This window comes from Ilyonectria robusta (assembly GCF_021365365.1).
Source record: "Ilyonectria robusta strain PMI_751 chromosome Unknown BGZ61scaffold_28, whole genome shotgun sequence".
NCBI classification, from domain to species: domain Eukaryota; kingdom Fungi; phylum Ascomycota; class Sordariomycetes; order Hypocreales; family Nectriaceae; genus Ilyonectria; species Ilyonectria robusta.
Window position 1 is genome coordinate 299,776 of NW_025764462.1, and position 16,560 is coordinate 316,335.

At 53.6% G+C, this 16,560-nt stretch overlaps 6 protein-coding genes across 6 annotated transcripts; 2 read left to right on the forward strand and 4 right to left on the reverse strand.

The window, feature by feature from the left end:
- Positions 1-258: 258 nt before the first annotated feature.
- BGZ61DRAFT_121531 (uncharacterized protein) lies at positions 259-3,821 on the reverse strand. The gene has a single exon (XM_046237040.1). It carries the CDS (start codon positions 3,603-3,605, stop codon positions 366-368), a length of 3,240 nt encoding a protein of 1,079 aa, XP_046097722.1. The 5' UTR covers positions 3,606-3,821; the 3' UTR covers positions 259-365.
- Positions 3,822-6,403: 2,582 nt separating this feature from the next.
- BGZ61DRAFT_318332 (uncharacterized protein) lies at positions 6,404-7,568 on the forward strand (the record flags this gene model as incomplete). The annotated part of the gene is made up of 2 exons (XM_046238903.1): positions 6,404-6,564; positions 6,614-7,568. Coding segments are annotated over 2 exons (1,116 nt in total), but the record flags the coding sequence as incomplete, so codon positions are not given.
- An 819-nt stretch (positions 7,569-8,387) lies between these two features.
- On the forward strand, positions 8,388-8,853 carry BGZ61DRAFT_538358 (uncharacterized protein; the record flags this gene model as incomplete). The annotated part of the gene is made up of 2 exons (XM_046254641.1): positions 8,388-8,454; positions 8,666-8,853. 2 exons carry the CDS (start codon positions 8,388-8,390, stop codon positions 8,851-8,853), a joined length of 255 nt encoding a protein of 84 aa, XP_046097724.1.
- Positions 8,854-9,212: 359 nt separating this feature from the next.
- BGZ61DRAFT_430691 (dienelactone hydrolase) lies at positions 9,213-10,290 on the reverse strand (the record flags this gene model as incomplete). The annotated part of the gene is made up of 3 exons (XM_046243824.1): positions 9,964-10,290; positions 9,828-9,903; positions 9,213-9,774 (listed from the first exon to the last, which is right to left on the reverse strand). Exons 1-3 carry the CDS (start codon positions 10,199-10,201, stop codon positions 9,213-9,215), a joined length of 876 nt encoding a protein of 291 aa, XP_046097725.1. The 5' UTR covers positions 10,202-10,290.
- Positions 10,291-12,045: 1,755 nt separating this feature from the next.
- BGZ61DRAFT_484103 (uncharacterized protein) lies at positions 12,046-13,347 on the reverse strand (the record flags this gene model as incomplete). The annotated part of the gene is made up of 4 exons (XM_046249564.1): positions 12,046-12,173; positions 12,252-13,003; positions 13,059-13,174; positions 13,234-13,347. 4 exons carry the CDS (start codon positions 13,345-13,347, stop codon positions 12,046-12,048), a joined length of 1,110 nt encoding a protein of 369 aa, XP_046097726.1.
- Positions 13,348-15,421: 2,074 nt separating this feature from the next.
- Positions 15,422-16,084, reverse strand: BGZ61DRAFT_592858 (glutathione S-transferase; the record flags this gene model as incomplete). Its single annotated transcript, XM_046256754.1, has 1 exon — positions 15,422-16,084. The coding sequence occupies one exon, from the start codon at positions 16,082-16,084 to the stop codon at positions 15,422-15,424; it is 663 nt and encodes a 220-aa protein (XP_046097727.1).
- Between the last annotated feature and the right edge of the window lie 476 nt (positions 16,085-16,560).

Consider the following 16,560-nt stretch of genomic DNA (forward strand, 5'->3'; position numbering starts at 1 on the left):
CAATCACACCGATCCCTTGAAAATGAGAGGATCCGCTTTACAACCCGTCTGAGTGAAAAGTCGGTCCTGGTAACATGACTTGCATGGAAATTCATCAATGCGGTATATTCAAGTTGATGTCGGGTCAATTTTGGTCATTGTTGGTCGCCTCACCCAAGCCTCGCAGATGAAGGCGGGCTGCAGAAGGGAGTGCCTTCCAGCAACGTCGGTATGCTATCAAAGTTGACGAAGCAAGCACAATCAGATCAAAAGAAGAAGTTCAAGCCGCTAAGACGACGAATTTATTAAGCACACTTGATTGTCATAAGGCGTTAGCGTCGAAACCCATTCCTGCGCACTTTATCCATCCTCATTCCAATCCCATCCTAAATTCCCAAGTGGATAAAAGAACTCCAGCCCGAAAGACCCGTCTCATTTCTCATTTTCGAAACCACCGACCGAAATAACCCAGAGTATGACGCCAAATCGTCCGCCTCGACGATCTTTCGGAAGAACCGCTCGCACACGCGATGGGCAAGGGCTTCTTTGACGGGATACATCGTCGCCACTACCTCTTGAAACCCGGCAATCTGTAAGCCAGCACCGATGTTGGCGGAGTCGCTCCCAAGGATGCACGCGAGACGAGAATCGCTCAGCTCGAGATCCTGGAGATCATTCATGGTGAGCTTCTGCGGCGTGCATTGAGGGCCGGGACACAGAAGCAGACAGTGGCGCGATGGGTCGATGGGGTCGGCGACGGCATGGCAGGCGAAGATGACAAAGTGAGCATGGGGGAGCATACTCACGACTTCCTCAGGGGATGGGGTGATCAGAACAATCGGCGGGGGCCAGTTTGCCTCCTTCAGAATCGCCCTGAGGGCGTCGGCGTGGCCGAGCACGTCGAGGTCGGGGTATCCAGTAGTCCATGGCATGAGAACCAACAGCACCCGGCGGAACTCCTTGGGGGGGAGATCGTTCTGGCGGCGGTTGCGGCGAGCTGCGATGAGGTGCTCGATGGAGGGAAGATAGGACGACACGGCCAGACTGATGACGCGCTTCATCTTGGGAGCATCCTTGGCCACTACCGCGCCGCCGGTGGGATTGACATCGCGGGTGAACGACAGCGGTCCAGCTGCATGGAGCGGCAGCAGGTCGGTGGCGCCGGACATGTGCCACCATACACGAGGCAATTCCTTGCGTCCGTCTCGCTCCCGCCAGTACTCCCCGTTGAAGGCGTGAGCCAAACACTCTCCCAGAGCCCTCAGCATCAGCTGCAGCCGTGGCTCCCGCTCCTTGGTGCTCGGCCTGTCGGTGCCCTTCCGCTTGGCAAGCTTCCACACGTCCCGCTTCATCATGTCCTCGGTCAGTCCGGCCATCTTGCCGCTCCGGAGCCCGGCCTTGGTGATGACGATGAAGAACCCGCCGGCTCGGCTGAGCGCGAAGCAGACAATCGGGCCGTGCTCGGCGGCCGCGCAGAAATCGGCGTCGCTCAGCTGGCGGTGGAAGGTTTCGAAGCCGGGGATGGCGCGGATGCGTTGATGCAGCGCACGCCTTTGGTCCAGCAATTCGTGCAGCTGTGGTGGTGGCGATGGTTTGTCTGCGCCGTCTTTCAGTAGCTTATTGACCACGGGCCTCGTTATTGTCTGCGTCTGCACACTCGCGTACTCTCGGAACAGGTTGACGCTGTGCTTCTCGAGCTTCGTCGTGTATACGTTCGGCTTCGTGCCGAAGATCGACTTGACGACGATATCCCGCCCCGTGTCCAGCACCCTCAGCGCCTGGATGGGATCCTGCCCGGCGCCGAGCATCGCGCACGCCGCGGTGCCGGAGCCGACGTGGACCAGGTCGATGAAGAACTGTCTGTCGGACCAGTCCAGGTACTGCACGTCGAGGTATCGCAGGTAGACAAACGCTTGGGAGAACTGCGCCGCGGCTCGCTCCCACGCCCCGGCCGAGCTGAAGATGCGGGCGGCCGTGACGGTGGCAAGCATCTTGACGAGGTACACAGTTGGCAGCGTGGCTACCGTCTTGCAGAGGAACAGCGCCGTGGTCGCGCACCGCTTCGACTGCCATGAGATGTTCTTTGCCAGCCGGCGCACCTGACGCCTCGGCGCAGACTGGTAGCGATATCTGGGCGTCGCCCCGACAGTCGCCGGCTTGATCCTGGCCCTGCGGACTCGTCGCTGGCGCACCAGCATCCAGTACGACGGCGTCCGCTGCCGGCCCCAGTATCCCTCCAGAAGCAGGTTGGCGATGAACCACAAGTACCGTCCAAAGTCCTCGCTCCGGGGCTTGGTGCGGCGGAGGCCTTTGATGGCCATCAGCGTGGCGTCTTGGAGGTCCTTGATCTTGCCGAAGTGGCTGTACCTCATGACGAGATGCAAGGCAGCGTCGTTCGTGTAGGATCGGTGCTGTGGCATTGTGGCGAACTTGATGGCGTTGTCGGCGTCCGCTTTGGCTCCGCTGGCGAAGAGGAACTTGTGCATGTAGCTGCATGCGAGTTCCTTTCTGGCGATGGATTCCGTCTCGCAGAAATGCTTGCTGGGTCCTGGAGGCTTAACCGGTCCTACTGGGTCAGGTATCTTGGATTGTCCATAGCATTTTCCCAGGTGTTTTCCGTTGCAATATTCCTTGTGCTGTCGCTCTTGTTCCGCCTTGGTCTTCGCGGAATAGTCCAGCACTCCGTGGAAGAGCTTGATGGCCTCATCGACAGCCGCCGGGTCCCGACGGGCGTACGTCAAGTTCTTGCGTACGATGCCGCCGTGCAAGTGCACCTTGGGCATGAGGCCGTGGGCGGTGAGCTTGGCCGCTTTGGCCAGAATCAGGTCATTCATGGCGATGGCCTCAACGAGCGACTGCTGGTTGCGGATGGCCTCCCACGTCCGGCCCAGCGTGATGATGCGGTTGTCCTGGAGTATGACCCATGACGTCAGGTCGTCCCGCTCCTCGATGTCGTCGGCCGCGTGCATCAGCGTATGGCTCGACTCGGCGAGGTCGTCGATATTGTTGCTGAGGCTGTATCTCCAGTCGAGCAGGCGCGCGTGGTTCTGGTGAGCCATCGCGCGTGGACGTCCCGGGTCGCATAGCTCGATGCACATTTCCGTCTGCGCGATGGACTCGTCCACTTCGTCGGCTCGCAGCGTCAGCAGGGCGCGCTCTTCCAAGCATCTGCTCCAATGCTTGCGGATGGCGGCGCGCCAGACGCGGCCGCGGGTGGTTTTGAAGGCCTCCGGGAGGTATTCCAGCCATTCGTCGAGGTACTTGATATCGGGCGACACCTTGAAGCGGGCGTCCAGCGCGGCGAGGAGAGAGAGCTGCGGCTGGGTGTGGTCCCGGGGCCCCGACAGCTTGCTCTTGTCCTTGACCATGGCCCGGTATCGCTTGATGGTGGTTTCGATGACGCACAGCTTCGTGTTGCGGGCTCGACTGCGCAATGCCGGTCTGGCGCTCTGAACCATGTCCTTGGCCATCTGCTCAATCGACGTCCCGCCTTCATGGTAGATGGTGACGTCGCGGATGACGCCCTTGGCCTGCAGGTGCTGAATGTCCTTGGTGGTCAAGGGTTTGCTGTGCTGCTCCAGCGCGTCCATGGCATTGCAAATCACATTCGCCATAGACGCGTTCATGATGGCTGGCGGGCGGCGCTGGCACGCAGCAGCAACGAGGCGATGGTGATGATGGCAAGCTGGGGACGGCGAGCGAGGGAGGTTGCGGGGTATACTGCGTCTGCCGAAACATTGCTTTTGATCGAGTTCAGCTGATTGCGAATGTGCATTTCGACGTCCAATCTGTTTGGTCGTAAATCCGGTGGCGTTGTGCAAGGCTCGCGGTTCGTGTTACAAGACATTGATTGATGCCGTCTATTCGCCCAGCCGTCTTGGCCCAGCCGTCTTGGCGTTGGCAGCCACCCTAGACCGAATCATCGAGGGCTGTGTTTTGGTGCGAATGCTTTCGAATTTGCTTGTAATAGATGTCATTTAATTGATTGTTGGTTTGCAAGTGTCGTCTTTCTCTGTCGACGCTGCTTGCAAGGACTGTGTTGCGTTTGAAGCGTGCTCATGGCGACACCGCTTGCATCATTCGTCAGTTCTCAGTTTTGGGCTTTTGGAACTAAGACGCAAGGGATACATCCTGCAGATCATCAAAAGGCGGTGGATAACATAGTAGAATGGCATTGGTCCCGTTGGATCACCCAAGGTATCCTAAATAATGCAAAACAATAGTCCCAAGATTTATTGGATGCATATCTTGAAGTAATCTTGACTCAATGTTGGTGCCCAGTACCCACCTACGGGATGGCTCTCGGAGTCTAGTCCCCTTCGTCCGTTTTAATGCGGCCCAAAGGCATCGTCCATTATTACGCCGGCTGTTGCGTATGTTCCCCGTATCGTCGCTCATGCCGTCTGAATTAAGCGCTTTAAAGTGGACGGCCGTACTCCCGTCTTGTTGCCGCCAGGGCTTAGGGCTGAGGGCATTTCGTCTTTGTGGTGTAATCGGCGCTATTGAGCTTATCGGACATTCGTAGCTTATCGAGTTTGTCGCCCGGAATCTCGTTCTTATCGATTAGTGTTGCTTACCCTGTTCCATCTCATTCATCATCGGTTCATCCCATCTCATGTTGGACCCATCTCATGTTGGACGCGTGTTTTCTGTAATTATCTTCTCGTCATTCTTATCGATCTTATCAGTTGAAGATGAACCTGGATCGGTGGTTCGTCTGATGTCAGAAGGTGTTGATTTTACGATGGCATGGCTTTCATGGCGATTGATCCACACCTCGAATGGAAAGGCAGAATACTCAGTAAGCCAGGTGATGGAGAACCCAAGCAGCATCGTAAATACTGCACCCATCAATGAAGCCCAACTGCGCCTTGACACTCTCACTGCGCCTTGTTCACCTACACGTGCAGCAAGGAACCACAAAGCAACGCCGGGGACCGGGGAATCCGTCTAAATAAGCGGCGACCCAATGGCGTACTGCGCAGTGCGAAGACGATCGTCCTGTCCGCCGGGGTCAAAAACACCCCTGCGAAGCCGGGCAATCGAGTTCGTCGTAAGACGCCCGTGATCCAGGATTGCATTGCTCGCTTCCAAGACCGTCGCCCGTGTTATTTATCGCTGCTGTCACTATGCCTGCCACCCGCACCAGGGACGATGCTCGCCTCCCATATCCAGCACATCATTGGCCTCAATCAGGACCACTAATCCGTTCCGAGGTTTTCGGAACCGCCTGCGTCGGGATTCATTTCGGGGCCAGGGCTTGGCTTGTTTCGGGCCCTGTCATCGGCGTCTATTTAGGGGTCCTCGTCTTGGGGCAAATGTTCTACCACCAATCAGCGTCTCAATTCTGGCCTGGGACCCTTCTCCAAGCCTTCCATTTCTTTTGCCCTGCTACCTAGCGCAGAGGTGTCAAAGTCTATCTTCCACGGCCGTGTTTGAGAATCGTCGGTTTCGGGATGTGGGCGAACCTCAGTCGAAGGAAAGGGGATTGGACAATTGGGCCATTAGACAGTTGGGGCATTGAGCTTGTAATATCCAAAAAGCAGATGATTGTAGAATCATCCCAAGACTCCACACGCACATACTCCTGGATCCGCTCCCCGTCTCTCTCACAGCTGCTTCCCGCTTATGTTCCCCGAAGCAGGGACAGAGTATCGGCGATCAAACCAAGTATTGCCACGCTCACAGCTCGTCTTCCAACCAATGCCCTTCGCAGCCAAGCAAACGAGCAATCTCACTGCCTTTCCTCAGCCTCCCGTTAAGCCTAGCGCCAGAGGCCACCGGCTCGGAGCTTCGTGACAAGTGCAACGTCCCGCACCGTAACCACCAACGCACACCGTCCCAACTGTGCAATTGTGGGCTCCTCCTACGAGTCGGGCATTCCGAAACCCGTCGTGCCCATAAATACCCCGTAATCTTCACCCCTGCGCGGCGTCCACCGACATAGCAGGTCTAACTCTAAACGTAAAGTGATCAAGATGCTAGCCCGACAGATGCTGGATCCCGGCCGGCGACCTAACCTCATGCTCCAGGGCTGAGCCTGTGCCGGTTGCTGCGTCGTATGCCGTGGTGGGAGAAAACCGACTCTCCGTCCTCCTGAAAAGCTCCGTGCTGCCCGCATTCTCTTACGCTCCTTGTCCGTTCCTTGTCATACTTGCTTGTGGATCACTGCGCCTTATGGCCAGCTGGGATAATGGTTCCTTCAGTTTTGGCCACTTTGGCTGTTGCTTGCGCCCTGCTGCCCTTTACAACCGCGAACAATTGTTCAGTTGAGCCGTTGATACTGCCTGTGCGAGTAGGTTTCACCCTGCGTCTCACATCACGTCTATGCTGACAAGATCAACAGAACATCACCTTTCCGAATGGCATCGGTGCCAACCGAGGCATCAAGCTTGTGCTTGGAGATCAGATCCAGGGCATGCGCATGTCAACCATCATCAACAACACGCGTGTGAGGAACATCCTGGATTGCCCGTCGACCAACGTATCCGACCTCATCGGATGTCAAGGAGCATCTGGGAGCATCTATTCGACGACGGAGGGGTCATTCGACCAGGTCCTTGACGATAAGGACTGGGATGTCCCGTATGACCACCTGCCGACATCACTCTTGCTCTTTGCTAACGAGGATTAGGACGATGGATGCGCAGCCCAATGACGGCGCCACCACAGTTGTTCATGGATACGACATCGCCAACTTCACCGACGGCGCAGCAGTCATCCCCGATTATCCCCTCGAAGTCTGGGCCAACCGCGAATCCGTCAACCTGAGCGCCCTGGCTCTCGGCCCCAAGTCGTCGACCCTCGAGCGCCTCGTCGACAACAACCTCGCACCCAGCTCCATCTTCGGCCTCGACTACGGTTCCACCTCCGAGCTCTACCCCCGCGACGGGCAGCTCGTCATCGGCGGCGTCAACGAAGCGCGCTTCGACGACAACAAGACGGGCGAGTTCGACATGTGGGGAGCCGATGCGCCGGCGAATTGCCCTCTGCAGGTGCTCATCTCCGACTTCATTCTCACCAACGAGGACGGCGACCACTCGCTTCTCCCCGACGAGTACTCCAAGCTCTCGGCTTGCATCGACACGATCCAAAACTCCTTCACCCTCACCGACAGCATGTTTGCGAAGTTCCAGGAGATTGGCCAGCACATCGACTCCGACGGCAAGGACTTTTGGCCCACGACATTCCCGGCCGACCGAGCGCCGCTGATGGGATCATTGACCATTCGCCTCTCCAACGGCTACACGAGCGTCATCCCTCACTACGAGCTCATCAACCACCAGCGAGGCACCGACGACCAGGGCAAGTTCGCCGTCACCAACAACACCCGCATCGCTGCCTCCGTGGCCTCGGGGCAGAGCGACCTCGGCGCCAATGTTCCCATTCTGGGCGGCGTCTTTCTTTCGCAGAACTACCTCAAGGTCGACTACGAAACCAAGAAGTTCTGGCTGAGCCCGCAGGTTGCGAATGGAACCAGGACCGACAAGATCGCAACCGTTTGCACGCAGACGGATGACGCGGACAGCGAGAAGACTCCGGCAGCAACGCAAACACCCGAACCCTCCAGCGGTACGGGCATGGGCGTCAAGGTCGGCGTGCCCGTCGGCGTTGCCTCAGTTGCCGCTATTGGCATTCTCGCCTTTCTCATGTGGCGGAGACGTCGCAAGCAGGACGCTGGAAAGGCTTTGGCTGTCGAGATGGGAGCCAACTCGCCCAGCACTACCCACCTGCAACCCATACCTCCGAAATCACCCACGGTGGTCTCTTCGATGCCTGCTTCTCCGCTGGCTCCGCCTATGATGGGCACATCTACCATGCCTCACACCCCTCACACACAACTCACAGAACTGGACTCACCGGCGCCTCAATCGGCAGAGCTGAGCTCGTACCCGATGGAACAGACCTCGCGTGATTCCAAGAGCCCAATTCCTGGGCAATCACACCCTACGCACAACTCCCATGCTGTGGAACTCGATGCCTACCCTAGGAACATTGCTGAACTAGGATAGAAGAGCAACAGAACGCATAGACGTGTTGCACGACTTTTACTCTCATTAAAGATTCATTAAAGATAGCGTTGCCTTTTTCCTAATTTAGAACTAATCAAGTTGATCTCAAATGATGACTTGCTAGTAATATAATACCTCCATGGTCAAACTCGATATTTTTCTGCATAAGTGACGCGGATGACTCTCGTTTTCTTGATAAGCTATATAGGTTTTGTGATACACAAATTGTTGGGCCTGGGTATATTCTAGTTAGAGACTGAAGAGGTCGGTGGCTTCAATGTCGGCATAATTGCGCTATCTACTTCCTAGCGAAATCTTATACACCAAAATGAACATATGGAGCCCGTCTAAACTCTTCCCCAGGCTGTCGTCGTCGTCGCGACACAAGGCATCAACATGCTCTATGAGGAGCAGCTCGTTGTCACATCCCAGAACCCGGGCTACGCCTTGACCAAGAACTCAGGTGCACTGCTCATGCAGTTGATCACCAAAGATGCATCGCCCGAGATGCATCGCCCGAGAACCTGCAGATCGTCACCTTCCACCCGGGCGTAATCTACAACGAGGTGTTTGGGACCATTGGCTTCTCCGAGACAGATTTGCCGTTACGACGACCGTAAGCTTGCGTCCCCTCGTTCCGGTGACTTCTGCCTGCTAACATGTAAAACTTGTAGCCGAGCTTCCTGGAAACTTTGCGGTCTGGGCGGCAAGCAAGGAGGCGAGATTCTTGCATGGGCGCTTTGTGTGGGCTTCGTGGGATGTCGACGAACTGGCGACTGGGGAGTTGCGGAAGCGGATTGACGAGAATGTCGACTTTCTCAGGATTGGTGTCGTTGGACTACGAGGAGCACGAAAGGACTGAAGACGACAGATGTCGATATCATGGAGGTTTTGATGGTCTTAGTTGGCATCATCATCTTGCATATTCTGCACCATCAACTATCACAGCCGTACCCAGCTCTCAAATGTAGTAAACCAAGTTCTCAGAATCAGGTTTTGTTTCAGTCGGGGGCAAGGTGCTGATAAACGCGGGAGCCATCTTGGGAATCTTGACCGTCTTGGCGCGCTCTCTTCGCTCCTCGCTCACAACCCAGTGCTCCGGCAGCGTCACGGTGCTCGGCTTGCGCTGTAATGTTGCATTGAATTATTCTTAACAGTAGCAGTGAAAAATTACATTAACTTCCAAATTATTTCATTTTGTTCATTTGCCAGTTTGTTTGCCTAAACTAACACCGGGGGACTGGCTGCTTTCTGTTTCGCAATGTCAAATTGCCGCTTGAACCAGGCAATGGCCTGTTGTTCAGCTTCCTCTGCTTGTCGCGTCTCCTTTGAGTCTGGCTTTGCCCTGCTTGCACGAATTGAGAACCCGTGCTTTGCTCCAGGGTAGATGACGACACTCGTATCAACGTCATTGCTTGCCAAGATTGATTCAGCTTGCCGTACTTGGTTGATTCCCATGACGGCATCATCGTCGCCAATGGCAATAGAGAGGTTACGTCTGACCTTGCCTATATCCTGGATGACATCCACCTTGCTTGGATGGGCAGTAAAAAAAGCATCTGCCAGTGCGTGACCACCGACAGTCTTTGTTTCCGCCGTGTCGTGGGTGAGTCTGATGGTGTGTAGTCCACCCCAGCAGAAACCTGCAATTCCGACAGGAAGGGCTACATCCTTGTGATGCTGGACTTCTTTCAAGAAGCCAGTCATCCTTGGCCAACAAACACTGAAGCGATTTCGATACAGATGTGGCACAAAGTCCCACATGGTAGCAACGAGATAGTAGCTAGTTGTCGATTAGTTAAGTGATGGATATTTTCGGCCTTGGGGGGAGCTGACGGTTTGGACAACCAAGACTCACTCTCATCCCAAAGATGTGCCATGTTGATCATTGTCCTGACTGGAGCAGCATTGCCTGCGAGGGAGGGCGTTAGTCGTCTCGCTTTTACAATATAGAAGCTAATATCTGGCTTACCATCCATGAAATCGGGCAAGTAGACCAGATAGTCTGCAGCGGAAGCATAATGATCGGCTAGAATCTGGTTGTTAACGAAGTCAACCCCGAACGCGTCGGGGATTATGACAATGATAGCCGTCGGACTCTTGCCGGCGGGGGGTTCTGCAATGTAGGTTCGTAGGCCATGAACGGTATCCCAGCGACCAGTGGGAGTGCCCGGATTGATATGTCCAGCAAAGCACTGAGGGCACGACATGATGTTTTGCGAGCTTGCCTCTGAAGATGATGCAAGAGTGACCAGTGGTCAGTCTATTGACCACCGGAGCGAGCGCATACTTATATGGCTATGTTGATGTAGTAAGATGACCTGCGTACTGACAAGAGAAGCAGGGGCACATGAGGCCTCAAAGGGGTTTAGCTTAAGCGCGGTCGATCCGATTTAGCTAAGCTCACACTACCGGGGGTGTGGGGAAATAGCAGCCAATAACAAGGCTGGTTGTTGTTGTGGTGTGCGGAACGTTCCACACAAACGGTCATCACAGCCCATTTAGATATACTTCGGATAAGATGAAAGCCAATCAGTTTCGGGATCCTTCCGAGCCAAGTCATGCGCTAAATGCGAGATGATAGGAACAAGGTCACATCGTTGACTCCTCCACCAGATAGCCGGGTTCGAGGATGATTGTCGGTGCCGAGAAGCTAAAACCGTAGGCCGCGATGCTAGTACAAAGTTTTCGTCAGCCTTTGGGGTTGAGAAAGAGGCAAAGGGCGATTAAAAGGGATTCACGAACCTCTGGCCCAGATATATAAGAACACCAGGTAAATATGCCAGTCAAGCAAAGCATCCCTGAGATACTTCCACTTGAAGGAGCCACCCTGAGTATCAACTCGGCCTCTGCTCGTACCAGAGTCCACCTCGAGTCGGGTCGTTACGAAAACCTTCTCATACTGAGTTAAGAAAGCTGCTAGAACGGGAGAATCTGGCAGAAGCCAAGGAATCAAAAGGCCAAGGGCAACCGTAAATATCCCTTCGAGGATGAAGATCCACCGCCCCCCACTTAGACCTGCAATGCCATCCATATGAGAGATTCCGAAGGCCAGGAGGCCGGAGAAGGCCCCTGCTAACGACGCCGCAGAAAAGAAGATAGCGAGCCGCGTCTAATATCGACATAATTGCGCTATCTACTTCCTAGCGAAATCTTATACACCGAAATGAACACATGGAATCCATTGCAATACCCCACGTCCTCTGCGTCAACGCTGAGAATAACATCTTTGGGAATCGAGCACCTTCATCTCTTTGACCCGCACTCTTAGCACTCATCTCACCCGCCGCCGAACGCATTTCTGCCCTTCTCACCGACGGCCGTTTACCCTTGGTCGCTGCTCGGGTGCTTAGCCAGCCATCTCGAAGCTTCCTCGTCGCATCATGCAGTCCTCGGCACACAAAATCATCGGTCAAGCCTCTATCTCTCATACCCTCGTACGTGGTTCTGGCCATTTCCACGCAGAGACTGTCGTTGACTTCAGGATGATGAGTGTGGGAAATTGGATGCTGCATATGCGGAATATAGGATGAGGTTATTTGTTGAGCGCGATAATGAGAGGGTTAGTCTGCGGATGAAGCTGTATTGGGAGCCCGATTGTGGTGATGCCTACTGATTCAGATTCAGTCGTATGTTAAATTGGGGCCAAGTAATTATCCACGACTCAGGTCAGCGCCTCGGAAGCTTGAAGATGAGGGTATCAAACTAGAGGAAATGATTCCTAAGATAGAGCTAGGAAGGTCTTACAACAAGGCAACGACACATACGACTATTATCCCAGCTTTCAGTGATATTTATCGGGGTAGTAGATACAGTTTATGGTAATACCGTGTATAACATGATCAAAACACCCCATGGAAAACCCCGTGCTCGTCCTTCATAAACCCTCCCTTAATTCCATCCCTAGCGCCTGACTATACAATTTGAAGCAAATACATAATAAAAGGCCCTTGAACCTCCACAATTTCTGAGGAGACATATAGATAGTTCGGCTAGTCCTAGTGCCCTTGCTGAGGGTTGCGATACTCGTGAGGCGCTTGGAATCCTTGTTGGTCTAGTAGCCTTGTTGAGTTCCGTTCTGGAGTGGATAATCGAGTAGCTGTTGCTCAGCATCCGCCTTTCGTGACCAGGTGGGGCTAGTGCGGCCTTTCTCTTTGTACAAGGGCTTCTCTTGCCTATAATCTGAAGGAAGGTATGTTAGCTAAACGTCTAGAGGTCTTCCTGGGAATGTTAGAAACTCGTCTGACAGAGATGACATACCGGAAAATGCCCCCAACAGAGCATAAACGGTCATGACTCCAAATAAGAATATTGGGAGGAGTTGACCAAATCCCCACTCATTCTCCGTGTCCCCGTCGGTAAGTAGCTTCGAGTCCTCGATCATCCAGTTTCGTAGATTGACAAGCCTGTACAAAGTCATGCCAAGAATGACGACACAGGTGAGAATGACGGCCACGCAAAAAAACCATGACACTCTTTGCCTCCCGACGTGTCTGCCCTTATGCACGATGTGTCGGCTGTGGACCACTGCAATAATGAGAGCGAGAACGTAACTGGCGAGGAGAAAGTAAAACTCGATGACGCCGCTGTTGGTCACGACCTCCTTGTCGCCATCAGTTAGATTATCCCATAGCGTTGAATTGTTATTGACAAGACAGGCCGCAGGAGCAGCCTGTAGTTGACTGTCGCTCGTCACTGGAAAGTACTTGGATGTTCTCTTGTTGGCGAACAGTGCTGTTAGAACGACTGTGATTAGGATCATGATGGCCCTGAAGGTTCCAACCGCCCTGTACTGGAAGTAATGCGACTGCGTAACGAGACTGCCGAGATGGGTGACAATGGCCAAAACAGCAGTGTAGCACACAATGTTCATGTGATAAGCGCTGAGGGTGCACCAGTTGATCTCGAGACCGGCGGTGATTAAGGTTGCCGGTGCGATGACGAGCTGTTGGTCACTCAACGTAAGCAGCATCGCCTCGGCGATGTGCCTCGGTTCGGATTTGTTCTCTGCTCTAAATCGGGATAAATGTTATACTACTGGCCATGTAGGTGTTAACTGAGACGTACGCTCTGGCTTGGACCTGTTCGGGCGTGTTCCAGAATAAGTGGATGCATTTCAAGACCAGCAAGAAGATTGACGTCGCTGCGGTGACGATGGCTGTGGTGCATGCGGCCGCGATAACCTAGAATAGGATCAGTATACCCTCTCAATCTACAAGTGTAATCTTCATTAGGGACGTACACCGATACCTGAAATATCTGGATTCGCATCTGTTGCCGACAGAGTAATCGAGTTGGCGGTCTCGTTGATAGAGATGCCGGAGCAATCGCAATTGGTGGCGAGGAGGCCAAGCATGATGGCAACAAGTGGTAAAGTGAGAGAATGATACTGTAGAGCTACGAAAAAGATGGAAGAGACGGCGAATATGAGATCAAGAGGGAGAAGAAATACCCAAATACTGCCAGCCTTCTTTCGTAGAGCTGACCTGTTGAGCGATCAGGCTGGAGCTTGGCATTCTGGGGCTGAACAGAACTGCCTTGGGGGAAATTGGTGGCACTTTTCAGATGGCATCCAACTCTGCGCCTCGAGAATACTGCAGCCACGCGGCCGGTCCTCATTTCCCAGAGCAGACGGCAAACTTCAACTGTCCCAAGCCTTGGGAGGCCTGCCCAGCTGTCAACCTAGTCTCTAGAGGGCTGAGGCAAAGCGAACGCCACCGGTTTCGGATTAATTCCGTGAGTCCATTCGTTAAGAGGTGTGTGAGCGAGTTTTCACCGCTGTAAGGCTGCGGGCAATCACGGGACAAGTGCCTCAGCATATCAGGCTGTGAGCCGCGTACTAACTCCTCTTGTACTCTCCCTGCCAGCCATTTTTCCTTCCTCCAATTGCGTGGAACATATTGACACTGTTAGTGACCTGCAGAAAAAACGGCAGAGTTCTCCCGCCGAACAGGCCAAGAGCTGAGCCCAAGTTTATCGGCCAGCCTTGTGTGTGGACCCAGCCCTCTGCACGCTCGCATCTGGGCCACTGAGATAAGGGCGAGAGCCCATGTAAGTATCCAAATTCCAACAGTTGCTTATGGACCCCAAACTCCACATTCGCAGGGCATTCCCAATTGAGGTTCTTTTCCGGGAGACTGTCGCCGTTCCTGGATGCTGTCCCGATATCTAGAGAGTTGGTGTGTACATCGTATGATCAAGGCCTTCTTTCCTCGCCAGCCTTAATTGTCCACAGGCCTCCAGCTGGAACTGGAGTTGCTTCTAAATGTTTCACATCATGGTTAAAAATAACCTTAGCATCAAAGATTTCATCCTCCACATGCGGCTCAAAAGCTTAGCCACGACTGCGCCATGGTCTGGAGATTAGCCAAGATCGGGTGCAGATGCGCTGAGAGCCTAGCGTCGACAATTTGGAGCCATGCAGCAAGGCTCCCTAGCTCAGGCAGGGTAAAACGCGCCAGCCCTCCCATCGGCATGTCCGTTGCGGCTGATCATCTTCGAGAAGGCAACTAGAAGGGTGGTCCAGAAGGCGAACCATTGCGGACCGTAAAGGAGGGTGAATTATCTCCAGACAGTCTCGTTCGTAATGCAGGTATGCAGGGGAAAGGGGTTTCGCTCAGCCACCATGACGCATGTCGTTACTGGATGCCGCACCCGTGGGGTCCAAAAGCTCATTGGAGTTGGTGTGATGGAAAGTAGTATTTTTACTGCACAGAGTTGGACTGATCTGTAACGGCCATTGGGGCCTGCGGAGTAGTAATGGGATCAACGTGAATGTCTTCGAGCTCTGGTAACTTCAAGTTGCAGGCCTGGAGCTGTGGACGTAACGTAATTATTTAAAAAATGGGTTGGCCTTCGCGTGGCACTTGAGAAACTTGACTCTGTACCGCATAACACAACTCTGGGGCTGAGCGCATTTTGATGCAGCCTCTAAATCTAGTCCCATTGTCTATCGCTCTTTGCGCTGCTTCCCATCTCTTCCAAGCAGGTAGTTATGTTATTGCTGTTAGAACTTAGGTGCTGCGTCTCTGCGGACATTTTCGCGTTGGAGCCAGTCATATGGCACTAGATACCTGAGCTAGGTTCCTCGTACGGTCACGAGATGGCAGAGCGCAGTATCAATGCTACAAGTAGATAGTATAAGACGCGTGTCTTCGTGTGGTGTCTCACTACCTCTCAACAGGCGACTGTCCTCTTCTTCAATGACATATCTGCCCTGAAAGCTCGTATTGGCCCGCTACTGAACAGTCCGGACCGGGATCATGTGAGCAACACGTTCAGATCTACGTTTGGCTGGTGGAGGAAGGTGGACGCCTCCAAGACATGGTTGTGTGGACCGCCCACCCACTGGTACAGGATGCAGGAGAGGAGATTGAGAAAAAAAAAGTCTATTCATGATAGCAAAAAGATCCCAATGTTTGGTTACATGCTTAGACAGATACATGCTCCGTAAACCCAGCAAGTCCCTTCTGGCAACCTTCACGATCATCCATGCGCTTGAACCAGGCAGCGACATTCAGACGTCCTGGAAAGTTCATCCAAGGGGCCACTCCGAGCATCGGCTTAACGATTCCATAAAGCAGAATATCCGCTGCCGAAAATCTGCTGCCACAAAGGTACTCCTTTCCCTCAAGCTCATCATCCATCATGTTCAGCGCCTGGTTGATTTGCACTTTTTGAATCACCCTAGCTCCGGGAGCAGGAGTACGGTTGCCTCGGTAAAAGTCGATCGTGTCCTCGCCGTTACGATACCAGTTGATCAACGGCTGTGCGAGCTCGATGTCGACCCTTCGCAACCACATGCGGGTGACGGCGCGCTCCGTCGGGGTCTCACCGAAAAGCGAGTTGCCTCCTTTAGCAACCTCGTCGAGGTACCCACAGATCGCAGTGATTTCTGTGATGATGGTACCATCGTCAAGTCGGAGGGCTGGGATTTCGCCACGTGAGTTGACGTTGGTACGGTAGGCAAGCCGACGGTTCTCGAGGTTGAAAATGTCAACAGCCTGAATGTCGAGCTCCAAGCCGCCACGCTCCAAGATGAAAATTCGCATAACCAAGGGGTTGGGAGCGTGGACGTTGTCGTAGAGGAGCATTTTCAAAAACCAAACTTGCTAAGTGGGTTGTTGGTAGAAGAGCGCGTAGAATAAGTAGAGTGGGATGTTGAGATGCTTGGAAAAGACTGCTCCAAGTTGGCAGTACCTTGAAGGTTATATAAACCTGCGTTCAAATATTCCGATACGAAAATTGAATGCAATGCATCATACATTTTCGGACATAGCGGACTTAATCTATAGCTGGGGAAGACCTCGCCATGACTTGGTTCACAAACCGGCTACCCGTCCAACGGGTTGAGTTTTGTCCTTTCCTTACCCCATGTGGCTAGGCTAAGTATGTAGCTCTAGCACTATTCATTTCGCCATGACTTTTCTGAGGCGGTTAGTCCGCGCCTTAGAGTCTAGCGAGAGTTAGGTCAATATGATAACGTTATAAGTCCATCGAAACATGCACCAAGACGGGGATTGCGTGGATTTTGTTTTTAACTCCGTCAAGGTGCAGAAAGGATCCTCGA